Source organism: Megalops cyprinoides, chromosome 12, assembly GCF_013368585.1.
Source record: "Megalops cyprinoides isolate fMegCyp1 chromosome 12, fMegCyp1.pri, whole genome shotgun sequence".
Lineage (NCBI taxonomy): Eukaryota > Metazoa > Chordata > Actinopteri > Elopiformes > Megalopidae > Megalops > Megalops cyprinoides.
Genome location: NC_050594.1, coordinates 29,559,817 through 29,583,243, shown reverse-complemented (window position 1 = coordinate 29,583,243; position 23,427 = coordinate 29,559,817). Strand labels below are relative to the sequence as shown.

The 23,427-nt window shown below is 44.4% G+C and overlaps 1 protein-coding gene across 2 annotated transcripts in view; it reads left to right on the top strand.

Annotated features, from left to right (window-relative positions):
* LOC118787167 (formin-like) overlaps window positions 1–23,427 on the top strand; it is a 79,681-nt gene that overhangs the window by 19,667 nt on the left and 36,587 nt on the right. The window contains exons 1-6 of one of the 2 annotated variants that reach the window (XM_036542631.1): window positions 48–2,567; window positions 3,209–3,329; window positions 6,483–6,544; window positions 10,900–11,600; window positions 14,377–14,518; window positions 22,635–22,722. In XM_036542631.1, the coding sequence (XP_036398524.1) occupies window positions 840–2,567; window positions 3,209–3,329; window positions 6,483–6,544; window positions 10,900–11,600; window positions 14,377–14,518; window positions 22,635–22,722 (2,842 nt within the window). In that variant the 5' untranslated portion in view covers window positions 48–839. Of the gene's footprint in view, window positions 1–47; window positions 2,568–3,208; window positions 3,330–6,482; window positions 6,545–10,899; window positions 11,601–14,376; window positions 14,519–22,634; window positions 22,723–23,427 lie in introns of those variants that run through there. The other variant, XM_036542630.1, reaches the window with a different exon arrangement.

Here is a 23,427-nt window from a genome sequence, read left to right as displayed (position 1 = left end):
GGTGCATGCTGAACTGCATTCCTTTTCAAACCTGGAGGACTCTCTGAGGCAGCACAGACCTCTCCTGTGTACTCACGGATATGCCAGGAGCAAAGGGAAAACACCGGAGTGAGAGGACAGATGCCTGCCCTTGACTTCACTCGCCGTGTGCCGTCTGAGAGGGGGAGAGCTGGAAGCTTCCGGACCTCACTCGCCTCACTGGTTGGCAAGGACTGCGTCTGAAGTTTTTTCCCCTCCTCCTGCCTGTTGTGAGCTCTCCCTGAAAGACTGCAAACTCCTACTTCCTGGTTTCCCAGGGAGATTATTCAGTGGCATGCTCGCCCCTTCTGAAACTTTCTCGACACTGGCATGATCGTTACAGGAATTCCACACTCACTCGGCTACATTTTGGACATCTGGAAAACAAGCTTGTGGACCACTCAAGCGTGGATTAAGGGAAAGACTTTTGCCTCAGATGCTGAAATCTCTGCTTGGAAAAAAATATTTGAGTGCAGCACATTGTCTCTGTGCCTCCAAAAAATTACCAGAGACCAGGGCCTATCAGTGGAGCCCTCCTGTACAGAGTTAGAGAAGCTGGAGGATTTGTACTGACAAAGGGCTTTTGTTAACAGGAAATTGGACCAGGGGCAGGTTGGAGTGGTTGAGGTGTAGAGATGAACCCTTTGTCAAATACTCTGAATAGACAAACTGTGCTAGATTGACTTTCTCATGGTGGCTAACAGTTTTCTTAAATAAATTCATATAGTGTATTCATTCAAGAAAAATATGCTATAAAATGCTCTTATATGGTCTAAGATGGTCTGATGATTTGAGAGGGCTTTCTTAAGGAGTTTATAAAGATGGAAAATGCAAACAGTGACCCAGAGGATCTGGGTAAATATCCTCCCAACTCTTTTCTAAGTAAGATCTCCACCATGTTTACACGAGGTGGGACAGAGAAACCCGAATCACAGATGGAGGCAGGGGAGACGGCAGTGCTGATGTCTTTCCGACCCCTGCCCGATGAAGAGGATCACTCTGAAGGAGCCGATAACACTGCCGACGCTGTTAGCAGGAGTGATGACCCGAAGGCAGCGGAGGATGGGTGTGGCATGGGCACGGCCTGTCAGAACGGCAAGCCCAGCAACCCTGAGACAGAGGAGCATGGGGAATCATGGGATTCAGAGGGAAGGGGGAAAGAGTCATCACCCATATCGCCCAGCACAGACGATGCGACCATCCGGGCCACCGTGGATCCTGATTTGGTCCAGGTGACCATGGTGGAAACCTATAGCGACACAGAGACGGAGGATGAGGAGGGGAGCAGCAGCCTGAGCCAATCAGGAGAGTACCCTCATAAAAAAGATGAGGAGAAAGTAGAACTTAATACAGATCAGCTGCTGGACTCCACAGGAGATTCGATTGAGTCAGACATAGAGGTTCCTGTCTTTAGACTGCATGCTCTACGGCAGAAATCCATCAAAGACGTCTCTGTCCCTCTCAGAACGACGGCTGCTGGAGAATGTGACAGTCAAACGGACCCCACTCTGCCATCCCCTGCAACCGACCAACAAGTGCCTGGTTTTGTCGGTAGCCCTGACGTGCATCTAGATCTCCAGAGTGCAGACACGACCACAGACGCCATGGGCTCCCAGTCTTCCACGCACGCTACACCCGCCACTTGCTCTTGCCGTACTGCTCGCCAGGATGGAACTGCCAAAGATGTCCCCAAACCCTCTGCTGATGCCCTCTCTGGAGTGCCTTCCTCCGTTCGTGATTCCTGTGCAGGCCCAGGCCTGGAGGAGCAGTCTGACGCTGTCAGCAAGGAAGGTCCTTCGGGGACAGCCACAGCAGTGTCGCACGGCCAGGGAGACTCCCCTGCTGACACCCTGCCAAGTGTCATGCCCTCTCCGCCCGCAAGCCAAAAGGAGATGCCTGCCAGCAAGGGGAGGGACACGCCCTCGGGGTGCCACTCCAAGGGCACGTCCTTCACTTCCTGCGCCACTGTGGAGAAGCACTTCCAGCTGCCCGCCCTCTTCAGCGGGCTACGGGTGTTGAAGAAGGGGGCTGTGGGGGAGGACAGGGAGACGGTGGCTGAGATCAAACAGAGGGACACCGACTTGGCTCTGCTCAATCTGAAGAAGCCGGTCAACAAAGCCAAGCTCTTCCCTGAGCAGCTGTCCGGCAGGAAACGTCCGGAGCCCAAAGCCGTGCCAGAGCACAGGAGCAGCTTCCTGGAGCAGTTCACCCAGCTCCTAAGTTTGGATGGTACCAGAGTCGAGGACAAGGGGGACCCCTCAGCGGACTGTAGTGACCCCAAGGACCCTGAGGATACAGAGGAGGGTGCGGAGGAGGGCACAGGGCCCGCTGCATCGAAAGAGGATGCTGGCAAAGCCACAGAGACAGCGTTTGATGCCTTCAAGTCTTTCTTTAGCAGCAGATCTGGGAGGAAGGATTCTTCAGATCCTCTGGACCTGGATGCAGTGAAAAGGAAAATCAGAAATGACAAAGAGGTGCTGAAAGCCATCTTTGAAAGATCTGTTTCTAGACCTGCTGCTGCTGACAATAAAAGCCCAACAGAACTAAAAGTATGTCTTTGTTTATTATTGAAATATTTTCATCTTTATGCTCTCTGTAGTTTGTGGTCCCATTGTAAGCTGTGACATTTTTCTTTTGTTTTAGGTAAATAACTAAACTGCATATGCAAAGCTGCATGTCTGTGGAACCTGTTTCTCTTTTAACTTGTAAATTTAATTTGTAACTTGTAAAGGATCATCTTTTTTTCACCTGTGCATGTGTTAATGAATGCATCATTTTTCAAACTTTTTGAACAGTAAAACAACCAATCGGTCTCACCTTACTATTTCATTCCACAGGTGAAGCAGTCAGTTATTCATCATTTATTTGTAATACTGCAGCTCTCTTGATGCAGAAGCCCTGTGGTATTTCTCTTTATAATGAATGTGTAAATGTCTAGAGAAAAGGGTTTCATTGGGAATATGCCTGTGCATGGTCAGAGATCTCCCTTATTGTGTAGTAGTTGCAGATCTGATCTATTGTTTTTATTCAAAAAAGTCTTATGTAATCACATACAACCTTCTGTCTAAACTTCATGTGACAGTATGCTGCTGAATCTGAACCCGTTAAACGTGTATGTTGGATCAAGTGTTATGCTGTAGCAATCAGCATCTTATTTGTCCCTGTTGTCTGTGGTGTCTCTGTTGCCCAGTCTGAGGTGACCTCGCCCGCCGACAGCGAAGATCGAACCCCCGGACGACTGCAGGCCATCTGGCCCCCACCTAAGTCTAAAGACGAGGAGGAGAAGGTGGGCCTCAGGTACACTGAAGCAGGTAAGGACAAATGCTAGGGTATGTGTTACAGTCTTCATCAGCATCACACTGACCAGAACAGTAGCGCAGAGCTCTGCACTGATGTCTGGCTTAGTTACTTTGCTTTGTCGAAACAAAAATAACCACACCTCTACCCTTTTATATCCAGGACAGGAGGCTGTCCTTCCAAAATACTTAATTTCACTGGTTAATCTAATCACAGAGTGACATAAACAAGTGGTGCAACACTGCGTGGGCTCTGCAGGGCTGGCCAGGCACAAAGGCGGGGTGTAATATATCTCCTAAATCCGTTTAAAGCAGGAACGCACCAAAACCCTCCCCAGCACTGATAATGCTGTTTGCTGAACGTCTCGTGGCATCACAGGACACGGCGGAGCTCAGAGAGGTTCTGTGTGCGAGGGAGAGGAGCCCGCTGTGGCATTCTTGGATAGGACTGGCCTGCCACACCTCCGCCAGCCTCGCCGCAGACATGAATGTGCACAAACAAGCGAGCTGAAGTCATGCAGCACAGAAAATGGGCTGATCTAATTACGGTGGTTAGAGTTCGTTTCTCCTAATGCTTTTACAGTTTTTATGCAAGGACCTTTGCGACATGAAACCTGCCTTACTCGCACGGCCAGTTTCACTGTGGCAGATAAACCAGGCCAGTGTACTTTGAAGAGCGCGATTAGCGGTGCAAAAGTCCACACAAATAAGTAGAAGTAGATAACACCACACAACCATACGTTTTACAAGTACAAATACATTTAGGCATGAAGGTTTAATAAATTTACTCTTTGTACCTGACAAATTACACAGCCAATGTAGTAAATGCCATGTGTGTGAGGTACTGAGACGAGGGGTTTGTGAGGAGTTGACATTCTTTTCTGTCTTCCCTTGAATGAGCTATTGTGTCTGTGTCCTCAGCGGGGACAATACATAGGCCTGCCTTGTACAATCACACAAGCTCTGAATGCCTCCACTGCCAGGAGGTAGTAATCGTAAGCTCAAGAAGGCATAAATCACATTGGTGTGTGTCTCAGTGCTAATAATATCGCAAACAGTGAAAGTGTTGATAGATTACTGAGATATACCACAGAATGTTGCATGACTCTTATAAACACATTAAACATTTAAATGATCTTCACTGAATGCAAGAAAAGGTGATAGTGCTGAGAACAAAGCGTAGTATATAGATGGAGTATGATACAGTAGTACTCTAGCATAACTGCTGAAAATACCTATAACAGGACATGCCACAAAGCAATGCCGACTACTAGGAACCAGAAAGTGTCCGTGTTAACAAAATAACCTTTAAGGTTGAGGAGTTTTATTCAGGGTAGACTTTGTGCGTATTATTTAAGGACATTGGTGGAACTGTAATAGTCAGGTTTTAATATGTATAGTATTATATGTCTGCAATGTATAAGTCACACCCCCTTTTAACCAGTAGTAGCCTTTAATACTGGTTTGGTATAGAAATAGCCACTTTCATTTTTGTGGAGATGATCAGAGTGATGATCAGCCAGCTGAACCAGCAGGCAGGCATGCAGGGAGGTGAATAGTGTCTAGGAACTGGGTGGAATGTAAAGAGATAGATCTGTTGCTAAGAGAAACCATGGAATGGGGCAGAGCTGTTTGTCATGTGGGTTGTTCAATAGCTCTATGGGCTGCAGTGCACTGTAGTAAATTTGGACCTGCCACTGGAGATGCATGCATTTAAATACCAGGATGGAAGTGGAGTGAAAGAGTCTTTTTGAGGCCTTTGGCCTTGAATGTTACGATAAAACATCTAGCTGAGAAAGTCAGTCCTTGGTTTCTGGTTGTAATTTAATTTCGATTACGTAATAACACTGCTATACATCTCTAAACAAAAAACATGTTTTGCAGCATTTTCCAATGTTGTAGAAGGCCTCTGGGTTGCTTGTTGGACAGACAATGTTGCAACAGCATTTTGCTACATTGCAGTTGTATTTAGTCAGCCCCAGCATCATAGCAACACTGTCGAAATGTTTTGAACAAGGCTATAGGTTTGTTTCCCATCAAATTCCATTACATGTTACTTAAAGATTTTGATTTGGTTGAGATCAAGATGCATTTTCTGGGCCATACATGTAATTCAAAAGCAAGTTGATTTGATCTATTTAGACATTCTGTATCAAAGAAATTTGTTGTCGTATTGCTAAGTATTTAGAGAAAAACATGATAGGGTAAAGATAATCTCTCCTTTCTATTAATAAACCCTGTGTGGCCGGTGAGGAGGGTCTTAAAGGATTAATAATTAGTATGCCCCACTTTCAGAGTATTGAGACAACTGTGAGTAAAGGTTTATCTTCTCTGTGTTTTTTACAGAAGGGGCAGAATTACTAAAAAGGTTTTCTTCATCCATGTATGGATCCACATACAGATACTGATTGCGTTGAAAATTCATTGTAATGAATATTAGGATATGAAGTTTTTATTGTTTTTAACATGAAATTCTCTGTCTGGTAGATCAAATTTAAATTCTTAATATACCCCACAGACCAACTGTTTCCACCAATACCATGTGGTTATAAGTGGAAAGAATTACATTCTGTTCTGAGCTCAACTTTTTCATTAGTATTATCAATTAAATATAAAAATTATGCATTTGAGGTGGGTTATTAGTGATTCCAATTGTAATCTTTTCTACATCACAAGCTACAACAGATATTATACTGTTGTAGCCTCTCTGTGAGGTCACAGGTCTTAGGATCCTGTGTCCTGTGTATTTTGAATGTGTGAGAAAACATATTTTTATCATGCTATTCAGTAGCCTGTTTGAAACACATGGATAGTAAGTGGTGTGTCCCGTCTTATCTAAGACCCATCTCAGTTTGGGTAACTACAGCGGAGGTTTTCCTGGATGTAGAACTCTGACACAGTGGTATATTAACGCTGTTAGCTAAGAGGAGCAAAGTGGTGATATTGCACTTCTGCCCCTCTGTGGTGGTACTGTAAATTACACTGCTTTGTATAAGCAAGCCATACGTTTTTCGTGAACCTTTTTAAATGATGTAATATAGTAGATATCTGTTTAGTCATTATATTCAGTCACTCAGTTGCCTGTGTGAACTGAGAGTGCGTGCTGGGTTAAAATGAATGCTGGGTGATTAGCGGTGACGAGTGCTGACGCTGCGCTTTGTTTCACAGAGCACCAGGCTGCCCTTCTGCAGCTGAAGAGAGAATGCAAAGAGGAGGTGGAAAAACTGCATGTAAGTCCAGTCCCCTGTGCGTCTCTGCTGCACACCTCATTCCCTCTCTCTCTCTCTCTCTCTCTCTCACACACACACACACAAACACACACACTCAGTTTCAAAATCAATCCTAATCTGTGACTTCGCAACCCTTCTAGAGTCTGCTTAATCACAAGCACGGGAAGGACCATGAGAAACAGAGTAAAATCAGTTTCTCTTCCCTCCAGCTGGGGCCCAAATCAAGTGTTGATTAGGGATAATTGTTGAACGGTTGAGGCTGTAGGGCAATTTACAGGACCACATCTCCTGCAAAACCCCCCAAAGGAATGCGAGTGTTTACCTCTGGGCTTGCAGGAGGTCAGGAGGGTGCAGTAGACATCTGGATACCTCAGTTACCATGCAACACCCACCAAACATGACCATTAAGCAACTCAACCGGGGGGTAGTGGCAATCCAACCCTTGTTGCCAGTCTCTGGTCAGCAGATCACACTAAGGGCAGCTGCATCCTGGACTCTGGACTCTGTCTGCTGCCAGGCAACCTACAGCACAGCCACACTCAGGACTCCGTTCATCTCTTGTGAAAAGTATAGAATATGGTGATCCTCAGGTGCAACATAATCATCTTTGGTGTCATTTGAAAGCTAATTTCACATGCATGTCAATGATGTATATAGCAGGGAGGTACAATGGGTCCAAAATAAAGTTTACAACATGTGGTACAAAAGTGGACAGCGAGGAATGCACTTGTCTTCGCATTCCTCACTCGCTAGCACCCCTCGTACCCCCCTGGTTAAGACGGTATTTGTAACTGCTGAATCGTGACAACAATGTTGTTTTCAGAGTTTACCATATTTGGTCATGGCGCCAAAGTCCAGGTACCACATTTGATGTTCGGGTATATAGGGGGGAAACTGGCATAGTTCGGGGAGACTCGTTAGCACGACCTCCTGTGCACTTTTGCGTATAGCTCATTCATTATTCTTTGCCTCTCCATTGTACTCTGTCTTTTCCATCACATTATCTACTGTTTGTTATTTTGAATAACCATACATTGTAACAATAAATTCATTTATTGTAACTCGATGCTCATCGTCCGTCTTACTTGCTGCATTTGATCACTGTATGGTGAGAGAACTGCTATTTACGCGCTCATAGAATCATTATGCTATTGGTATACTCCGTAGTGCCTCGCCTATACAACTAGTGTCATTTTAGGTCGAGCTCAGGCCACAGACATGTAATCATCTCCATGAGAGACTGCAACCTGTATAGAGCAACACTACGCGAGACCAGGGGCTACAGTCCCTCGGCTGCATATATAAGTATTCTATCTTAGCGATTAGCAGAGAGGCATCTGAGCAATCCGGTTACTAAATTAGAATACGTTAACAATAACAAATTTGGAGTCAGATGTATTAAAACAGTTATATTTAATGAATTCTGTTCCCGAACCGCCAAAGGCAAGACGACACGCCATCCTTCGCCACTCGAACTTCCGTTGTTGTTGTGTTCGAGTGAGAGCTCTACGGGCAGCTCTACAAGGCTGACACCCCCCCCCTTGCGCTCATCTGTTTTGCGGGGTGGGAGAAAGACCTTGTCAGCTGAAATGGAGGGGATTGTGGAGAGGGGAACGCCACATCACATTGGAAAGCATGTGTTTCTCTTCTTTCCAGATCTGTGCGAATGATTTTAAAGTAAAAATTACAGTGACTCCCCACAGCTTGTGTGTTAGGGTTCTTGCAGTAGTCTTCCAAACTCACTAGATGTCACTGATTTCAAGGGAAGAGAACTGCTCCAAATTGCAGACCTACATATGCTAACATCTGCTGGCCCTATCAAGACTACGAAATACCTTTTGCAATATTTAATGATGTGAAATGGGTTGTATTCCATCAGAGAAAAAAAATATGTCTGTCCATATTATATACATGGGTGTTTTTTTTTTACTGTGGTGACTGATACACCAAATTACTGAATAATTGAGCAGAGTTTGAATGTACCCCAATATATGCAGCAGATTTTTGTATATCAAAAACGTTATTCACTGTATCAGGAATCGGTCACAAAACAGAGTCCACTGGGAGCCGACGCAGGCCATCTCTAGAGAGAAAACAGGAACAAAATCAGGCTGAGTGTAGCAGCAGAAGAGGGGATTTATGCTCTGAGAAAAGTCATGCTGGAAGAGTTAAGCAGCCAGCATGTCAGGGGATAACTCCTGGCTGGATGTGGTTGAGTTTTATTATTTTTTAGAACAAATTGCTTGGCCAGATAGCTGTATAGAAAACCAGCAGGTGGTTAATGAAGGTGAACACTGGGATGGTCAGAAGTGGGCCATGTTTTTAAAACACAGTGATCCTCAGCTGAAGAGGATCCTACGAAGGGTTACTTCATGTAGGCCAACATTACAGTGCAGTTATACAAAGCCTCACACAGCATGCACCTTTAATGGCTAAATTTTGGTTCGTTGTATAAAAAATGTAGCAGCATTTGGAAAACAAAACAAGGACATATGTCCTGACAGCGAGACATTCTGGAGAGGGACAGGGCTGGAAAATGAGCACATTGGAGCAGTTAGCATTGGCTTCGAGTGTGAGTCCCCTGTGTTGCCTCCATTCAATCACCCACTTTTCAATCACCAGGGAGGTCTGATCTGTGGCCAGCACCAATCTGGCAACCAATGTAGGGAGCCAGACGCAAGTCCCTTCATTACGGGGCCCTCCAGCGTGAGCTGTGTGGGAAGTAATGTAGAGTTTAGGGAATATGAATAAGTATTTTGAGTGATACAATCTCATTCCTCCCCTTCAGAATGGACAGCTTAAACTGGCCAGGTAGTGTTAGTGCCTGTTCTTTTAGCTCAAATTATTTTTTAGCAATACTTTACCTACTATAAGAGCTGTTCTGGCCCATGCTGATGCAGAGAGTTAGGAAGCCACTGAGGAGGGATTTCACATTTAAGGGAAATAGCCATCTTTTCCGATTTGACTTATTAACTTTCAGCTGCAAGGTGCCAATCAAGAAAATATGAGGACCACATTCCCGTTCATGACAGTCCAGTTAAATGTGAAAGAGGAATTGCTATGATATTGCAATAGTTTCCATATGCAGTCAGTTTACCTCCTGCCAGTGCTGTGTATGAAATAAGATCACTGCTCTAAATCTGGGGTTTGGTGGCCATTAACAAGCAGCCAGAGTCCAAAGAACTCATTTGTATAGTTGTGGTTGGAGTTGTCTCTTCCCAAGTTTAAAGGTTTCCATTATTTTTGTGATAAATTGTTTCGAATATCCCTGTGAATTATTGTCAAGCCTCAAATATGCTCATACTGTATATTTCATTTTGTTGGTCGTACTAACATATTGTCTGTCCAGGTCAGGACAGGCAGTGCAATGTTAAGATTGAATCTAAAACATATTTTGTCCCAAGAGAAGTCTAAAATATATTTTATTTAATTCCAGTGTCTGTTCGGAGATTAGTGCTAGAATGCATTAGGCTGTGAATAAACATTTGCCAGAAGCAGTTTCAGTACTGAAATTTAATATGTGACTCATTCCACCTTCTTTACAGAAAATATGAGGTTCATGTGTACAGTAGAATTTTTATTGTAATATATTTACAGGATGTTTTAAGGTGTACATAATATGTTTTAAGATACCTATAATGATGCAGCAGTTTGACTAGGGTTTGATTATAAATGTATCATTAGATTTGGACTGGTACATTGTGCAAATATGCTCTCAGTTTTTGGAAGATAAACTTTTTCATGATGACCCATGATGTTGCATCAATACTGTCACTACTAGTATTGGTATGTGTATGCGCGTGCATGGTTAGTGCACTTCCGAAATCAAACATGATCTTGACGTTCATAAACATAAACTTAAACACCGTGAAATGGTGGTAACGTGCCAAATCCAGTCTTGTACTGACCGCGCGCTAACAAGGAACATGTGTTAAATGTATTGCAAAATCGCTTCCTTCCGAAACCAGAGTCTGGTCTTCAGAGTCCATTTGCACGCATATTCCAAATCACATTGTTCAAAGCACGGCTGGATTATTTTAATACTCAGATGTTAAATACACTTTCAATTTATTAGTATGTCATTTTTTGTTAGTTTATCTACTTCTCTCTCCTGAGGTGTGGTGCCGTTGGGAGGAATTCATTGGCACCTGGACATGAAATTGTTGCTTTATTTCAAACACTTTATGATGAAAGGGAATCTGTCCCAGTTGTTAATGTGAAAGCTGTGACAAGTGGCTTCTCAATCCTGGATGAATGTGATGTCATCGCAATTTTGTTCCATCCAGTGCATTTTGTGTCTATGACTGGTGTTCCGCAGAGTCTAATTGTGGACTCCTCTGGTCCCACTCCCGCAGGCAGACTTCGAGCTCAGGATCTTCCAGGTGCGGGGGGAGCATGCGGTCACAGTGTCCAAGCTGGAGGGAGCCATCGCCAGGATGCAAAGAGATCTGGCCTGCAACGTGTGCCACGAGCGCGGGCAGCTCCGGGAGGCCTGCGTGTCCACAGAGGACGACCTGCCGCCCAAAACGTTCCGCAACGTCTGCATCCAGACGGACCGAGAGACCTTCATCAAGACGCCTGAGGACGAGAATGGCAGGCTCGCTCCGAGCCCCAACCAGAACGTGCCTAAAAAACTCAACCTCGAGTCCATCAACCTGAGCCTCACGGGCAAGTCAGAGAATGCCTCAGGACAAGCCCCTCCTCCTCCTCCTCCTCCCCCTCCGCCTCCCCCCATGCCTGGTCAGTCAGGTCCGCCTCCTCCGCCTCCTTTGCCTAGCGGCCTGGGCGTTCCACCTCCACCTCCCCTGCCTGGGTTCGGGCCCCCACCTCCTCCACCCCTTCCTGGGGCAGGTCCCCCTCCTCCACCTCCTCTCCCTGGGGCAGGCCCCCCTCCTCCACCTCCCATGCCAGGGTGTGGCCCTCCGCCTCCACCCCCTCCCGCCGGAGGGCTGGCCTTTGGCCGCTCGGTGGAGAGAGCCCCGCGGAAGGCGGCTGTGGAACCAGCGTGTCCCATGAAGCCCTTGTACTGGACCAGGATTCAGATCCAGGACAATAAGTAAGTGCTCATCTTATATTTCAGTTCTTCAGAAAGATTCTGAAACCGTGCACCAAAAATTACCCCACACAGTCAAGCGCTTTTTAGCTTTGCTTACCTTCCCACAAAACACCTGTGTCATTGCAAGAAGTGAAAATCCCTGTATAAATGCGCTGTGTTCTCGTTTAAATAGACAGTGGTGTATACAGCTGGAACACTCTAAGTGCCAATCTACGTGTTTTGTGAAAGTTTTATTGCCCTGTATTTCTGTAGGGGGATTAGTGGAGGAAGTTGAGTCCTGGTTCACACCAGCATGATGGCGGAGGATTGAGTGGGCGACAGCAGTTTCATGTTATATATAAATTTTACAGTTGAAGTGCAAGTCGACAAGCGTGAAATCGGTCAAACACTTCACCGTGAGTCGATAAATTTTGTGTTTCATGTTAAGGCCGTTCACTTGAAAAACTTCTGTGGCAAATTATGGGCAATACAGCAAGTTTTAAACAATGCCAGGCCAACACACTTGTGTATTTTATTGCCTTGTCAAAATGTACGCATTTGGTTGTGTATAAAGTACTTAAGTGGTGACTTTACAAGTAAGAAAGAGATCCTTAACAAATGGTTATGAGGGATGTGAATTACATTTCGGCTTAATTAAATTACAGTTTTCTGTGGATTTTCCCATGTATTTAAAGGTCTAATGAGGTTCACCTGTTTACATTCTCCATGTGTTGGACAGCATGCCATAGGGTTATTTAGATTAGTTCCTCTAAAAGCCATTTCAAAAGAAAGAACTTTCAGAGGATTGTAATGGTCTTTGTGAAACCCTCCTGGCTGTTTTAAGACATATTTTCATCACTGGCATGAGTGGCCAATTGCAAATTGCTCTGATTGGACTACCTTGACAGTAATAGGATCGCTGGCAACTGAGTTGATTTCTGTGGTATTTTGGCCATGACAAGCAAGCCAGCATTTTGCTCTGTTGGTCTGCTGTACCACATTTGTGCTGTTGTAAAATGCTGCTGGTGAAAAGTACCCTGGACTCTCCACTCAAAACAATCTGTCCTGCCAGAACTTGACATAATAATGGCGACACGCTGGTTTTACGCAGGATTATAAGACTTAAGGTATTTAGTTTTTGGATTAAATTTGAAATCATTTAGAGTACTTGAGCTGTGTGAAAGCATGCATAAACACTAGATTTCAGGAGGGACCTGTAGAAATCAGTAGTTTGCAGAAACATGAAGAATGCAATAAAGCATTCCTGAAGTACGGTAAGTGTTACTTGTTTGACGTGTAGAGCGCTTTGTATGATGGCCAGCATTTTTCTTAGTTTTGTTTTAATGGTTATGACAGAAAAAATGATGGCACTGATGCCTGCATCTTTGGAGGCACATGAAATCAATTAAAAAACAAGCCTTCTCTCACGCTATGATATGTACTGTGATTCTGAGATGGCAGCTTCACATGTGCATCAAAGCACCTATAGGATCCTTTAAGGCCTGACTCCGCCCTTACCTCTGTATAGTGTGACGTCTGCTTGCTTTCTATAGACATACAGTTGTAGCACTAGTCTGCCTTGTGAATGGTAGGCACATAACTGAAGGCATCTGCTGAATGCTTGCCAAACTCATAACAGTGTCAAATGTCATATTTTGTATTATAAATGTGAAATATTACTCACTTTCCAAACCCCCACCCAGACTGCTGACGATTAAACTGGAAGTAATTCAGGTCAGAGGTGTCGTTGTAGGTCAGTGGCATTATCAGCACACACCTGTGTTTTAAGGCAGCAGTTTAGAGACACGAACATCACGTCATTGGCAGCTTTGGCCCTGAAGTGCCTTTTGGATGTATCCCCTCTCAGAATGAGAGATTCTGATGAGAGTTCCCCATTAAAGAATGGGTATAAAAAGGAAACGTGTCCAGCAGCTAGCTGTGCATTCTGAATGGGGTCCTTCGTCGAAGACGCGAAAAGGTTTTGTTAGACCTTTTTGAGTTAACGCACGGATATGAAACGTGACCACCCCATCCCCCCATTCCTTCCGTGTCACATGGAACAGCCCTGATGAACTCTGTCTATGAGCTGCCTACATCTGTCCTAACTGACTTATATTCAGCCTGATAAATGTGAAGGTTTCCTGCACTCTGCTTTCATTAGCAGGCATTGCAGGAGTTGTATCACTTATCATGGCTCAGTGTCACACTGTTGGCTTGCCTGCTCTTTTTATTTGAAGAGGAATGGAAAATCAAGGTAGGGATTTGAGCATGACCTCCGTGAGACTCCCGCTCAGACCATCTGACTCCAGTTGTTTGTTTCTGGCGTTGCTCGGCGACAGACGAAACCAAATACTTCTCATCTTCCCAGCAGTTTGTTTCAACCGGTCTTTGTGCAGTTACAGGTTGGAATGCCACTGGCACCAGAATTTTATGATTGAGTCTTGAGTAATAAATTTCACTTTAAAAATGGACAGTCCAGGTCTGGGTTTTCTTAGTGTGAATTGAGGAAACGTCAACCAAGCTTCAAAAACAGAAGGAAAAATTGGACTGCAGGAGCACGTGTTATATAAACCGCAACAAGGATGTTTATCTCTTGCAGTATTTGACTGAGTCTGCACTGTCATTTTCAGTGAGGTCAGATAGCTTCTAGATGCCACTGTGATCCCTATCAATATGAGTCACCTTTTAGGGGCATTATTAAGTTAAATATTCCACTTGTTCTACACAGCAAGTATACCTTATACACATGCTATGGAGGACTTTATAGAGACCTAAGCTACTGTTTGTCTCTCTCCAGCAATAACACCCTCTGGGGGTCTCTTGAAGAGCCAGACATCATCAACACGAAGGAGTTTGAGGACCTCTTCTCCAAAGCAACACTGCAGCCCAAGAAGAAGCCCCTCTCGGACACCTATGAGAAGAAGGCCAAGGCCAAGAAGGTGAGTTCCTTTCCTCCGCCTTCGCACCTGCAGTCTTTTTGCAGTCTATACTTTTTGGGTTTTACTGATCCTGCTTTGAAGGATACTGGACTGGGTTGCATGAACCATGGTTCAGGGAACTGTAATTTGTCGTGAGGTTAAGCTCCTGTAGAGGACTGTTCATCACCTTCTGGACATTTGCAGAATGAGTCATGAAGCGGCTGTTGCTCAGTACAGGTGAATGGGGCCAAGCCGCAACAGAGCAGCAGCATCACTGACAGGCTCTGTGAGAGCTTCTCGCTTTTAGTCTGTCACACTGACCTGTCACCTGGGTTTGGGAATACTCCAGACGAGAGTCCTGAAAACCAGAAGCACCATACATTCTTTCTCATGAAAACAGTTCGGTATAGTTCTTATGGCTGCACTGTATTGATGCTTTTTCATTTACCCTAATTTACTCAAGGAGTAATGGTAGGAATTCGTTGCTGCCACCAGAGGGCGTGTGAAGCACATGCTGATATGCACAGAGAAGCCCTGCAGATAGAAGGGGCTTCATCACACCTTGTTATAAGGAGACTTCCCGTTCTAAAAAAATCCACTTGATGAGGCCATTAATACACTTTGACTAATATTATCTATCCGCAGTACATTTCTAGCATTAAACTGGCAGGTGTTGGTGGCAGAAAGTCATGGAATCAGATGGCAAATAAAGTTTAATTACCTTCTATAATTCAGTTTTGGGATCTTAAAATCACTGAAGCACACCAAGCTTTCACCTAGACTCAGCACTTTATTGAGACTTCAAATTGAACCCAGGTGACTGCAGAATGGCCCGCTGTAGCTGGGGTTTTCACCTGAGGACACCGAGGTTACGCTCAGTTGGCATATTAGACCGCACACAGTGGTGCCAGCAGGTTTGAATGCTCACTGGTGTGCCAGCTCACAAGGACTCGCTGACCCCTCCCATTCCACAGGAAAAAGCAGGAATAACTTTAGTTACATTGGCTCACTGGCTACACAAGCAAAAGTATCAAATAAATAGCTGAGCATCCCACGCCACCCTCGTGCTGGAGCAGGACTGATAAGATGGCAGACCAGGAGGGACAGATCGATAATGAATCAAAGTCCCACAGTGGGAACAAATGCCGCAGCTTTTTCACGCCCCCCTGTTCCTCTGTTTTCTCACCCTTATCACTTGGTCCGTCTCTTTCTCTCGCTGTCTAGCAGGGCAGGCTGTGGCGGTTTCACGCTTACTCAGACTCAACCCATGGGCGTCCTTCGGTCTCACTCAGCGCCCAGCTGAGGAAACCGGTTTAGAGGCACATTAACATGAATTTCAGCCTTAAATGGAATCAAAACAAGAAAGTGCAAAGTGTGCCAGCTCCCTTTCTGGCGGAAAACCCACTCCCTCCTCCCCTTTCCTACTACCCTAAACTGTCTACATTTGTTCTCTTGGTTTCTGTTGTTCACCTGGGTTAGTCAAGGGTATCAGAGGGCATGAAGTTGTTCCCTTCAAGTGAAGCACAGCTGTGCAGCGTCCAGATTTAGCAGACTGGCTCACTAATCAGCTCTCAGACTAAACTGGCTTCTGGCGATTTGGATTAACGTATTTCTGACAAAATATGACAATAGAGAAAAAATATGCAAGCTGTTTGAAAACTATGCTTTTTGATAGCTCTCAGTGAGATTGTGACAAAAACTGTCCCTGCGTGGTGTATTAACTTAAGCATTATCAGCCTGTTTGATCAGTGTGGGCTTGCACTGAAGTATTTTCAGACTTCAGAGGAATGACCATCTATACATGTTTTCGAAAGACAATATGAGTTACAGACCGGAGCTGAAACCTCAGATGTAACCGAGTGTCCTGCAGTGAATTTAACTGGAGCTCAACCGCAAACAGGCTTTCCCCGTGAGCCATGAACAAGCCAGAGCATCTGAAAAAAATCCCAAGTTGCATCTCTGTTGTGCGTGCAGTAAAAACGTCCAAATGTGAAGCATTAAACGAGAATACTTCACATGGCTGTTTCTGTTAGACTGGAGACGGCTTCATATCTAACCCCGTCCAAATTTAGAAATATGTAATAAAAAATACGTAATCCTTGTATAAATCGATTAATATAATAGATTGAATTATCTTCCTACACCCCCTGTCTTTTCTCTGGCCTATTGGCCTTTAATATAGTCTGCAGATGGCCCGTCCTCATGTTTTTTATAAGAATGAGAGATTGTATGTCTCTCCTTTGGAACACACAGCTCATTTTTATGAGGACTTTGACATCGTGTCTGTCAGGCTTCTGTGATGAGGTGAAGCTCAGTGCTGCAGCTCTGAACTCTTGGGTGACACGCAGCATCAGCAGCTCGGGGTCAGACGGAATGTTCCGGCCCGCCCGTCCCCTCCCAGCCCACTAGCGCACCTCTGCGGATCAATGGGGCCGGGCTCCAGGCCGCCAGTGTCTTGTGTGCGTCAGTCTCTGGTGCAGACCGGCAGCTCTCCATCCAGTCTGGTCACTCCGAGCAAGTCCATAAAAACCCGCCTCCCCCGACATCTGATCTGACCCGCGTAGCCAGAGATATCCGTACCGCCGATCCTCTGCAATCCTCAGACTGCGGCTCGAGCCCAGAACACTGTGCTGCTCTCGTGTAATTCTCAGCCAGGTGTAATTCACAGCCAGGTTTACCCATGACACAGATACATGTTCATCTATTTCCATCATCATTTTCTCTCAATAATAAGTATACTGGGAATACATTTTAAAATGAAATTGTGTCATCTTTTAAGAAATGGTACATTACTACCAGAATCGGTGTCCAGATCAGACAGAAGAAATGTATGTACTTGTGGTTAACCAGAGAAATGTTACCCATTAAAATGGAATCGGATACTGTACATTAGCCTTGGTTGGCAATGGGGACCATGTGTGTTTTACCAGAGAAGGGGGCTCTCCTTCCACTGGTGGGAGCTCACTAATGAAAGTGAAATGGGGTGTTACATTAGTTTTCCCACCAGCTGAAGAGCCCAGCACTTGACATGTGGAGTATTGCTCAACGTCGCTGCCCCCTCCTCTTTCATTGCTCCACAATGTGAGATTTTGTTTTTCAGTTTTTTTATTGTTTGTGTTGGAACTGCCGGCCAGCATGAAAAATGATATGATTACTAGCTGGAACAGAGAACAACTTAAAACTCTATTATACTATTTAATGTTCAATGTAGTTGTGTAGAGCTGTCTATATCTGTATTAATGCTTTGCTATGGAAGGAAAGGTGAAATAGTGATTACAGTAAGATATAGACGCAGTGGGATTTGTGTAGCATTAGAATCTACATTTCATAGTTTATTTACCTGAGTACCTGGATGAGTAGAGGAAACACTTGCAGTAGCAGCCGTAAGGTTTCCTCTGAGTGCGGAGTGCACGTCGAAGCTGTCAGCTGGTGCTGGGGCCGTGTCAGAACGCGGGGTCTGGACCGGAACTAGCTGCTCTGGCGCGACGCTCCCAGAGGCGGGTGATGCGGGGGGAGACGTTCCCGTAAACGCGAGGAGAGAAGGGAATTTGGCTTCCCCCCCTTGGCAGATCGGTGCTTTCGTAAAAGGTCAGCTAAACAAAAGTCGCTTGTTTACATTTTTGTCCGTTTCCCTGAAGTTTGTCCTGCGAGGTATGCGGCGTGCAGGGCCTGCTGCCGCTCGCGTTCCGAGAAGATCACACTGTCACTGGCACAGGAAGGGGGGGGGGTGCCAGGCACCCTCAGCGCCATAGCCTCCAATAAGCCCCAGACTGGGCCGGGAGAGACAAAGGGTCAATCGAGAGAGGCGTCTTGCCTTACTTGGCAGTATCTGCCCGCAAAACATCTGACAAGCCAATAGTTACACCACCCATCAATACTGGTCAGGCTCCTTCAGCTTAATCAATCTCAGCTTGGTTCCTAAGCAAGTACACAAAGAGGTGGTTCACAATTGAACTGGTTCACTGCACATGCCATTTAGCAAAGAGGTTAACGTGGATGTGATGACAGTGCAGATGCTCATACCTTACATTCTTTTTGGGAAAAAAAGTATTCCCAGATTACGAATGATTGGCTGCCTTTCCGGGGGCGGTCCCCGGGGATATGTAAGGAAACTGTTGGAATGCACTCGCATTATGGAAATGAGACGATCTCTCGCGTCAGTCCAAAGCGCCCAAAGGTCCGCCACTGCTCCGCTACCCCAGATCCCGAAAAAAAGGGGGAGTGGGTAATTTGTATCATGTGTCCAGTCCGACTCAAAGGCCCTGTTTGCCGTAGTTCCCCCCATCCCCCCGCCCCCCCCGCTCCACCGGCGATTATCATATCAAAGCCACGGGGATGACATGGGAGGCAGTGGCATTTCTGTCATCTCTAACTGCCAGCCGGACCCGGGGTAATTGCAGGCATGTGGCTCTACTCAGGGCCGAGCCGGGGCAGACGGCGCTGGGATGAGGGGGCTTTTGAAGTGGAGGGGATGCGCGTGTCGCTGCATTTTCCATGTGGATAATACCAGGGGAATAGAGCATTCAGGGAAGAAGCCATGCAGCCGTCGGGCCTGCTCTCCCCACAACTGCAGAGCACTCAATGAGAGACACTTCCTGTCTGCCGCTGCTGGGGACCAGTAATGGTGACCAAGTACACAGTCATCTAATTCTCCTTGATGGGTCTAGTTCAGATGTTTTGAAATTCAAATTAAAACAGCACTGATAATTACACAGCCCTCACTGATTGAGGGGTTTAATCCTGTTTTGAAGAGAAAGAATCCTAATAGTCTGGGCTCAAGGTTTTGTGTAGTGTTTGAGTAACCCACACATACAGTAGAACAGCTTGCAATTTGTTTTAGTCAGTGTACTGTGTATTGTCAGTGATTGGTGTAAATCCAATCACTAATTTTCCATATATCCAATCAACCAAGTTTTCATTAAACATATAGCATGGCTGTGTTGCATATGTTCTACACTGGCTTTTAGCTGGAAACTGGGAGCAACATAGAAAAGGAGTGTCAGTCTTAGGCTCAGTCATGAATGGAACCAAGTTTTGCAGTCAATATCTCCTTCCTGTACAAGTAGCGTCATATGTCAAGGGTCTGCAGTCTACACGCAAAGAGTCCTGCAGATAATTCAATACTGAACACCTTGAACAAATGGACTCCATACACCCAGCTGTTGACCTACCGAAATGATGAAGGACTTAGTTGAAACCGCAGGGCTGCTTATGACCAGGGTTGCCTGTCCTGGTCATTTCAGTACATGGCTCATTACGGAACCTGCCCAAATGTGTCTCTATTTCTGGATGATTGAGAGGCTGTACGCAGACGAACAGGACAATGGTTAAGGTTAGCAGAAGCCATTAAAGAGTAAGTCATCCGTTAAATCCCAGTCATGACACAGCACCTTCCTGTAATCCAACGCACCCAGTATAATAATCATTTCCACTACCTCACTGTACTTTAAATGGAATGGGTTTATTTATCTAAACTGTAATATACATCATCCTGTGATTTTTCCATCTGTTTTCTTCAATGTAACTGGAAGAGTCAAATGGGTAGCAGTGTCAAGTGGTGGTAAAGAGCAGGTCTTATGACCCAAATGTTGCAGGTTTGATTCCGAGGTGGGGTTGAACCATTGAACAAAGTGCTTAACCCAAACCGCTTCAGTAAATATCCAACCGTATGAATGGAAAACATGTAAAAACAGTAAGATAGTACAACCTTCTCTGAGTGGCTGGCAGCACACTTAGTGTCCACTGGAGGGAGCTGTTATATCTTAGGTCTGAAAAACACCAACCTGACATGTGTCAAAGCATAAAAGCGAGTTGACAGCATCAGCATCTGTCATAAAACGTTGCCTGTATAAGTGGCTTTGAAAATTTCAATTAGTTCTGCCTATTGGAAGTTCTCAACCGGCTGGTCGTTGAATTACCTGGTCGTCGTGGTTGCCCTCGGTGCCCATGGAAACAGTTACTGGGAAGGATTGCTGGAAAAGGTTAAAGTGTGGCCTTTACAGAGAAGTTAATTAAAGGTGTTAGGGAAAGACTCACACTTTCACAGTTCCCCTCTCATGTCTGTGTAGTGGGAGATCACCAGTGATATTAATAATGGCTGTTGAAGCAGCATGCTTTCTTACCTTCTGTAATGCAATACTCACTTCTAAGGCTTCAGTCCCAGGTTCCCACTGGATGCCTCGGTAGCTAAAACCCAGTAATAACAGGCACTGCTACCTAATGAAGAAGGCTGAAACATTAACTTTTAAAGCAGGGCTTTACCTTGCCAAAAACTGTTTCTAGCTTTATGGGTAATTCAGTCATAAGTAATTGTGACCATGTGTAGGCACAAATAAAAATCCCGTGAATTTATAGTTTGTTATAAAACCCAAGCCTGCTCTTCCAGATTGAAAAGATGTCCTTTTATGGTTTCATTTTTTCCTTTAACTTTCCCGCTGCTTAATAATTTTTGACTACATTGCGCACGCATGTTTTGAGGGGCTTTCCTTCGCATTTCATTTTTCTTGTCCATCCAAAATGCTCTTCATTTACGCTCAGTGGTTTCATCCAGTAGTGCCTGTGTTGCAAGCTTCCCCGTTCTTCGTTGGCCTCTTTTAGTGGCTAAGCGTCACACCATGCAGGGTCATGAGGATTATGACAGTCTATGGTATTGCCCTGGGCTAGGGTCACTTTGGAGGTCTCTAGGAGATGTTCAGCTTACATTCTGCCAGGGTCTGAAGTCACCCCCTTCAGAGGAGATCCAGAGATACTTGTGAAGCCCATCATTGCATCATTGCAAGATACCTATTGTGTATGCCATGTGAAACCAGAGTAAGGTACAAGAGTGGAAAGTGACATATCAATGATTTAGAATGAGTCTGACAAAAGTAGTGCTCAAATATAATCATGCAAAAGTAGTTGTTTTTGGTGCATAGTGCTTGCAAATGATTATGAAAAATACGCATATACTTTATATACTTATTTATATACCTTTATATATACCATATATATTGTCATATGCTTATATTACAGCGTACACATGGTGCACAACAATGGTCTGAAGAGCTGCACTGAATTCCATCATAGCAGTATGCACATATAGTTCCTAACAGTGATTCATGAGAGCAAGATTACACTATATCAAGCTTCCCCTGTTTCTGCTCAACAGTACACAGGCTTGTGTCAGTATTTGGCAACTGAATATAAATATGCAATGTAGAATATGTAACATGCAATAACAATGTTTCTGTGTTTCACAATTTAAAACTACTACTATAAGATATAAAAGCTAATATACAATTCTACATAGTGTATGTATTACGTATATACACAGACATGCACTCATACACACACAAACACATCAGATAATCTACTTTAAAATATTATTCCTTAGCTGAGTTAATATGTCTGTTTGTTTGAAATTACACATTCAGTATTTGCGCATAATTTTTGTCCTGAGGGGATAGTACAGTCTTTATGGCTTTGTGAAAATGTAGTTTCCCCCAAAAAATGCGAATTAGGTATTTGAAGTGAATTTTGCAGCACTAAATATTTTTATATATTTAAGTTTAATTTTTTAGTTTTTTAATAAGTGCACATGCATGGAACCAAATTATGGAGACCTGTAACATTTAAAGTCCTTAAGGAGGAGATCCATGATGAAGGCACATTACATTTTTAGTGAAGAGGACACCAAATACTCGAAGCCTATTGAAATCTCATAGGAGGAAAAAACACTGTTTCACATAAAAACATTAAGATATATTAAAATATGTTTTTTTCTGTTGGGAAGATATATTTTGTGTTTTCAGCTGTTGGTTTATTGCATAAATGCATGACATTTCTGCAAGTATTTTGTCTGTTTAATTTTTACACAATAATTTTCAAGGATTCAAATCTCAATATTTTAGCTTTCAAAATGTAACTAAAATGGAGGGGTGTGTGTCCAAGGTTATAAGGATCTCAGTTGTTTCATCTTGAAACTTTTATCAATAATGATCTGTAGGAAATCCAATTTTACGATTGTGTTTACTTGTGGTGAGCTGCGCCCAGAACTGTTCAAACAGCCGAAATTAAAAATGCGGCCCAATGTTCTTGCTCTTGTGTTTGTTCATCATTTAAGTAGAAAAAAATCTTATGATATTTTGTTCTCTTTTAGATAATCAAACTGTTGGACGGGAAGCGTTCTCAAGCAGTAGGGATCCTTATTTCTAGTCTGCACCTGGAAATGAAGGACATTCAACAAGGTGAGAGGAGGGTGTACTCTGTACTTCCACAACACAAAACTGTTTCCAGTGGAAAATGCCGTTCACATGAAGAGTGCATTAAGTTTGGTATCATTTAAACAAATTTAGCTTGTTTCCTTTTCAATTAAACTGCAGCACAATCAAGTTACAACATTGTTATTCTTTGATAAAATAGGGGCTTAGGAAATTGTAGATTTAGAGGTAGATGAAATTGGTTGGAGAGCAATATTCTCTTCCAGAGGTAAATTGATTGTTGCGTTTTGACCGGGACTAGCGCGAAGGTATTGTAGCCTGTGTTTTAAATCCTGCCGGTTTCCGTGCTTAGGGAACCCTCTCCCAGACGAGCTTGCTGGCTTGTGAACATGCGAACAAGCTTGAATGGAACTACATCAGCCATCACACATTTCCTATGCCTGGCTTGTACATTGCCGGCACTAGCCAAACACAAAAGGGGTTTTCTCCTTGAATCTGCACAAAAAAGAAATTGTAATCTCTTCCCTTTTTTTATCCTGGGGGGATATATTTCATTTGCGACTGCTCCAAGAAAAGCGCAAACTCTATTTTGGATACTTTAAAAGCAGAAGGTATGGTTTAAACCCCATCACACGGCATGCCTTTATAAGGCTTCGTTTCGCTTTGTTGTTAAAGGCGGTGGCACCGCGGCCACCGTGCGCAGTGGCCGCGCAGGAGTCACACAGGGGGAGA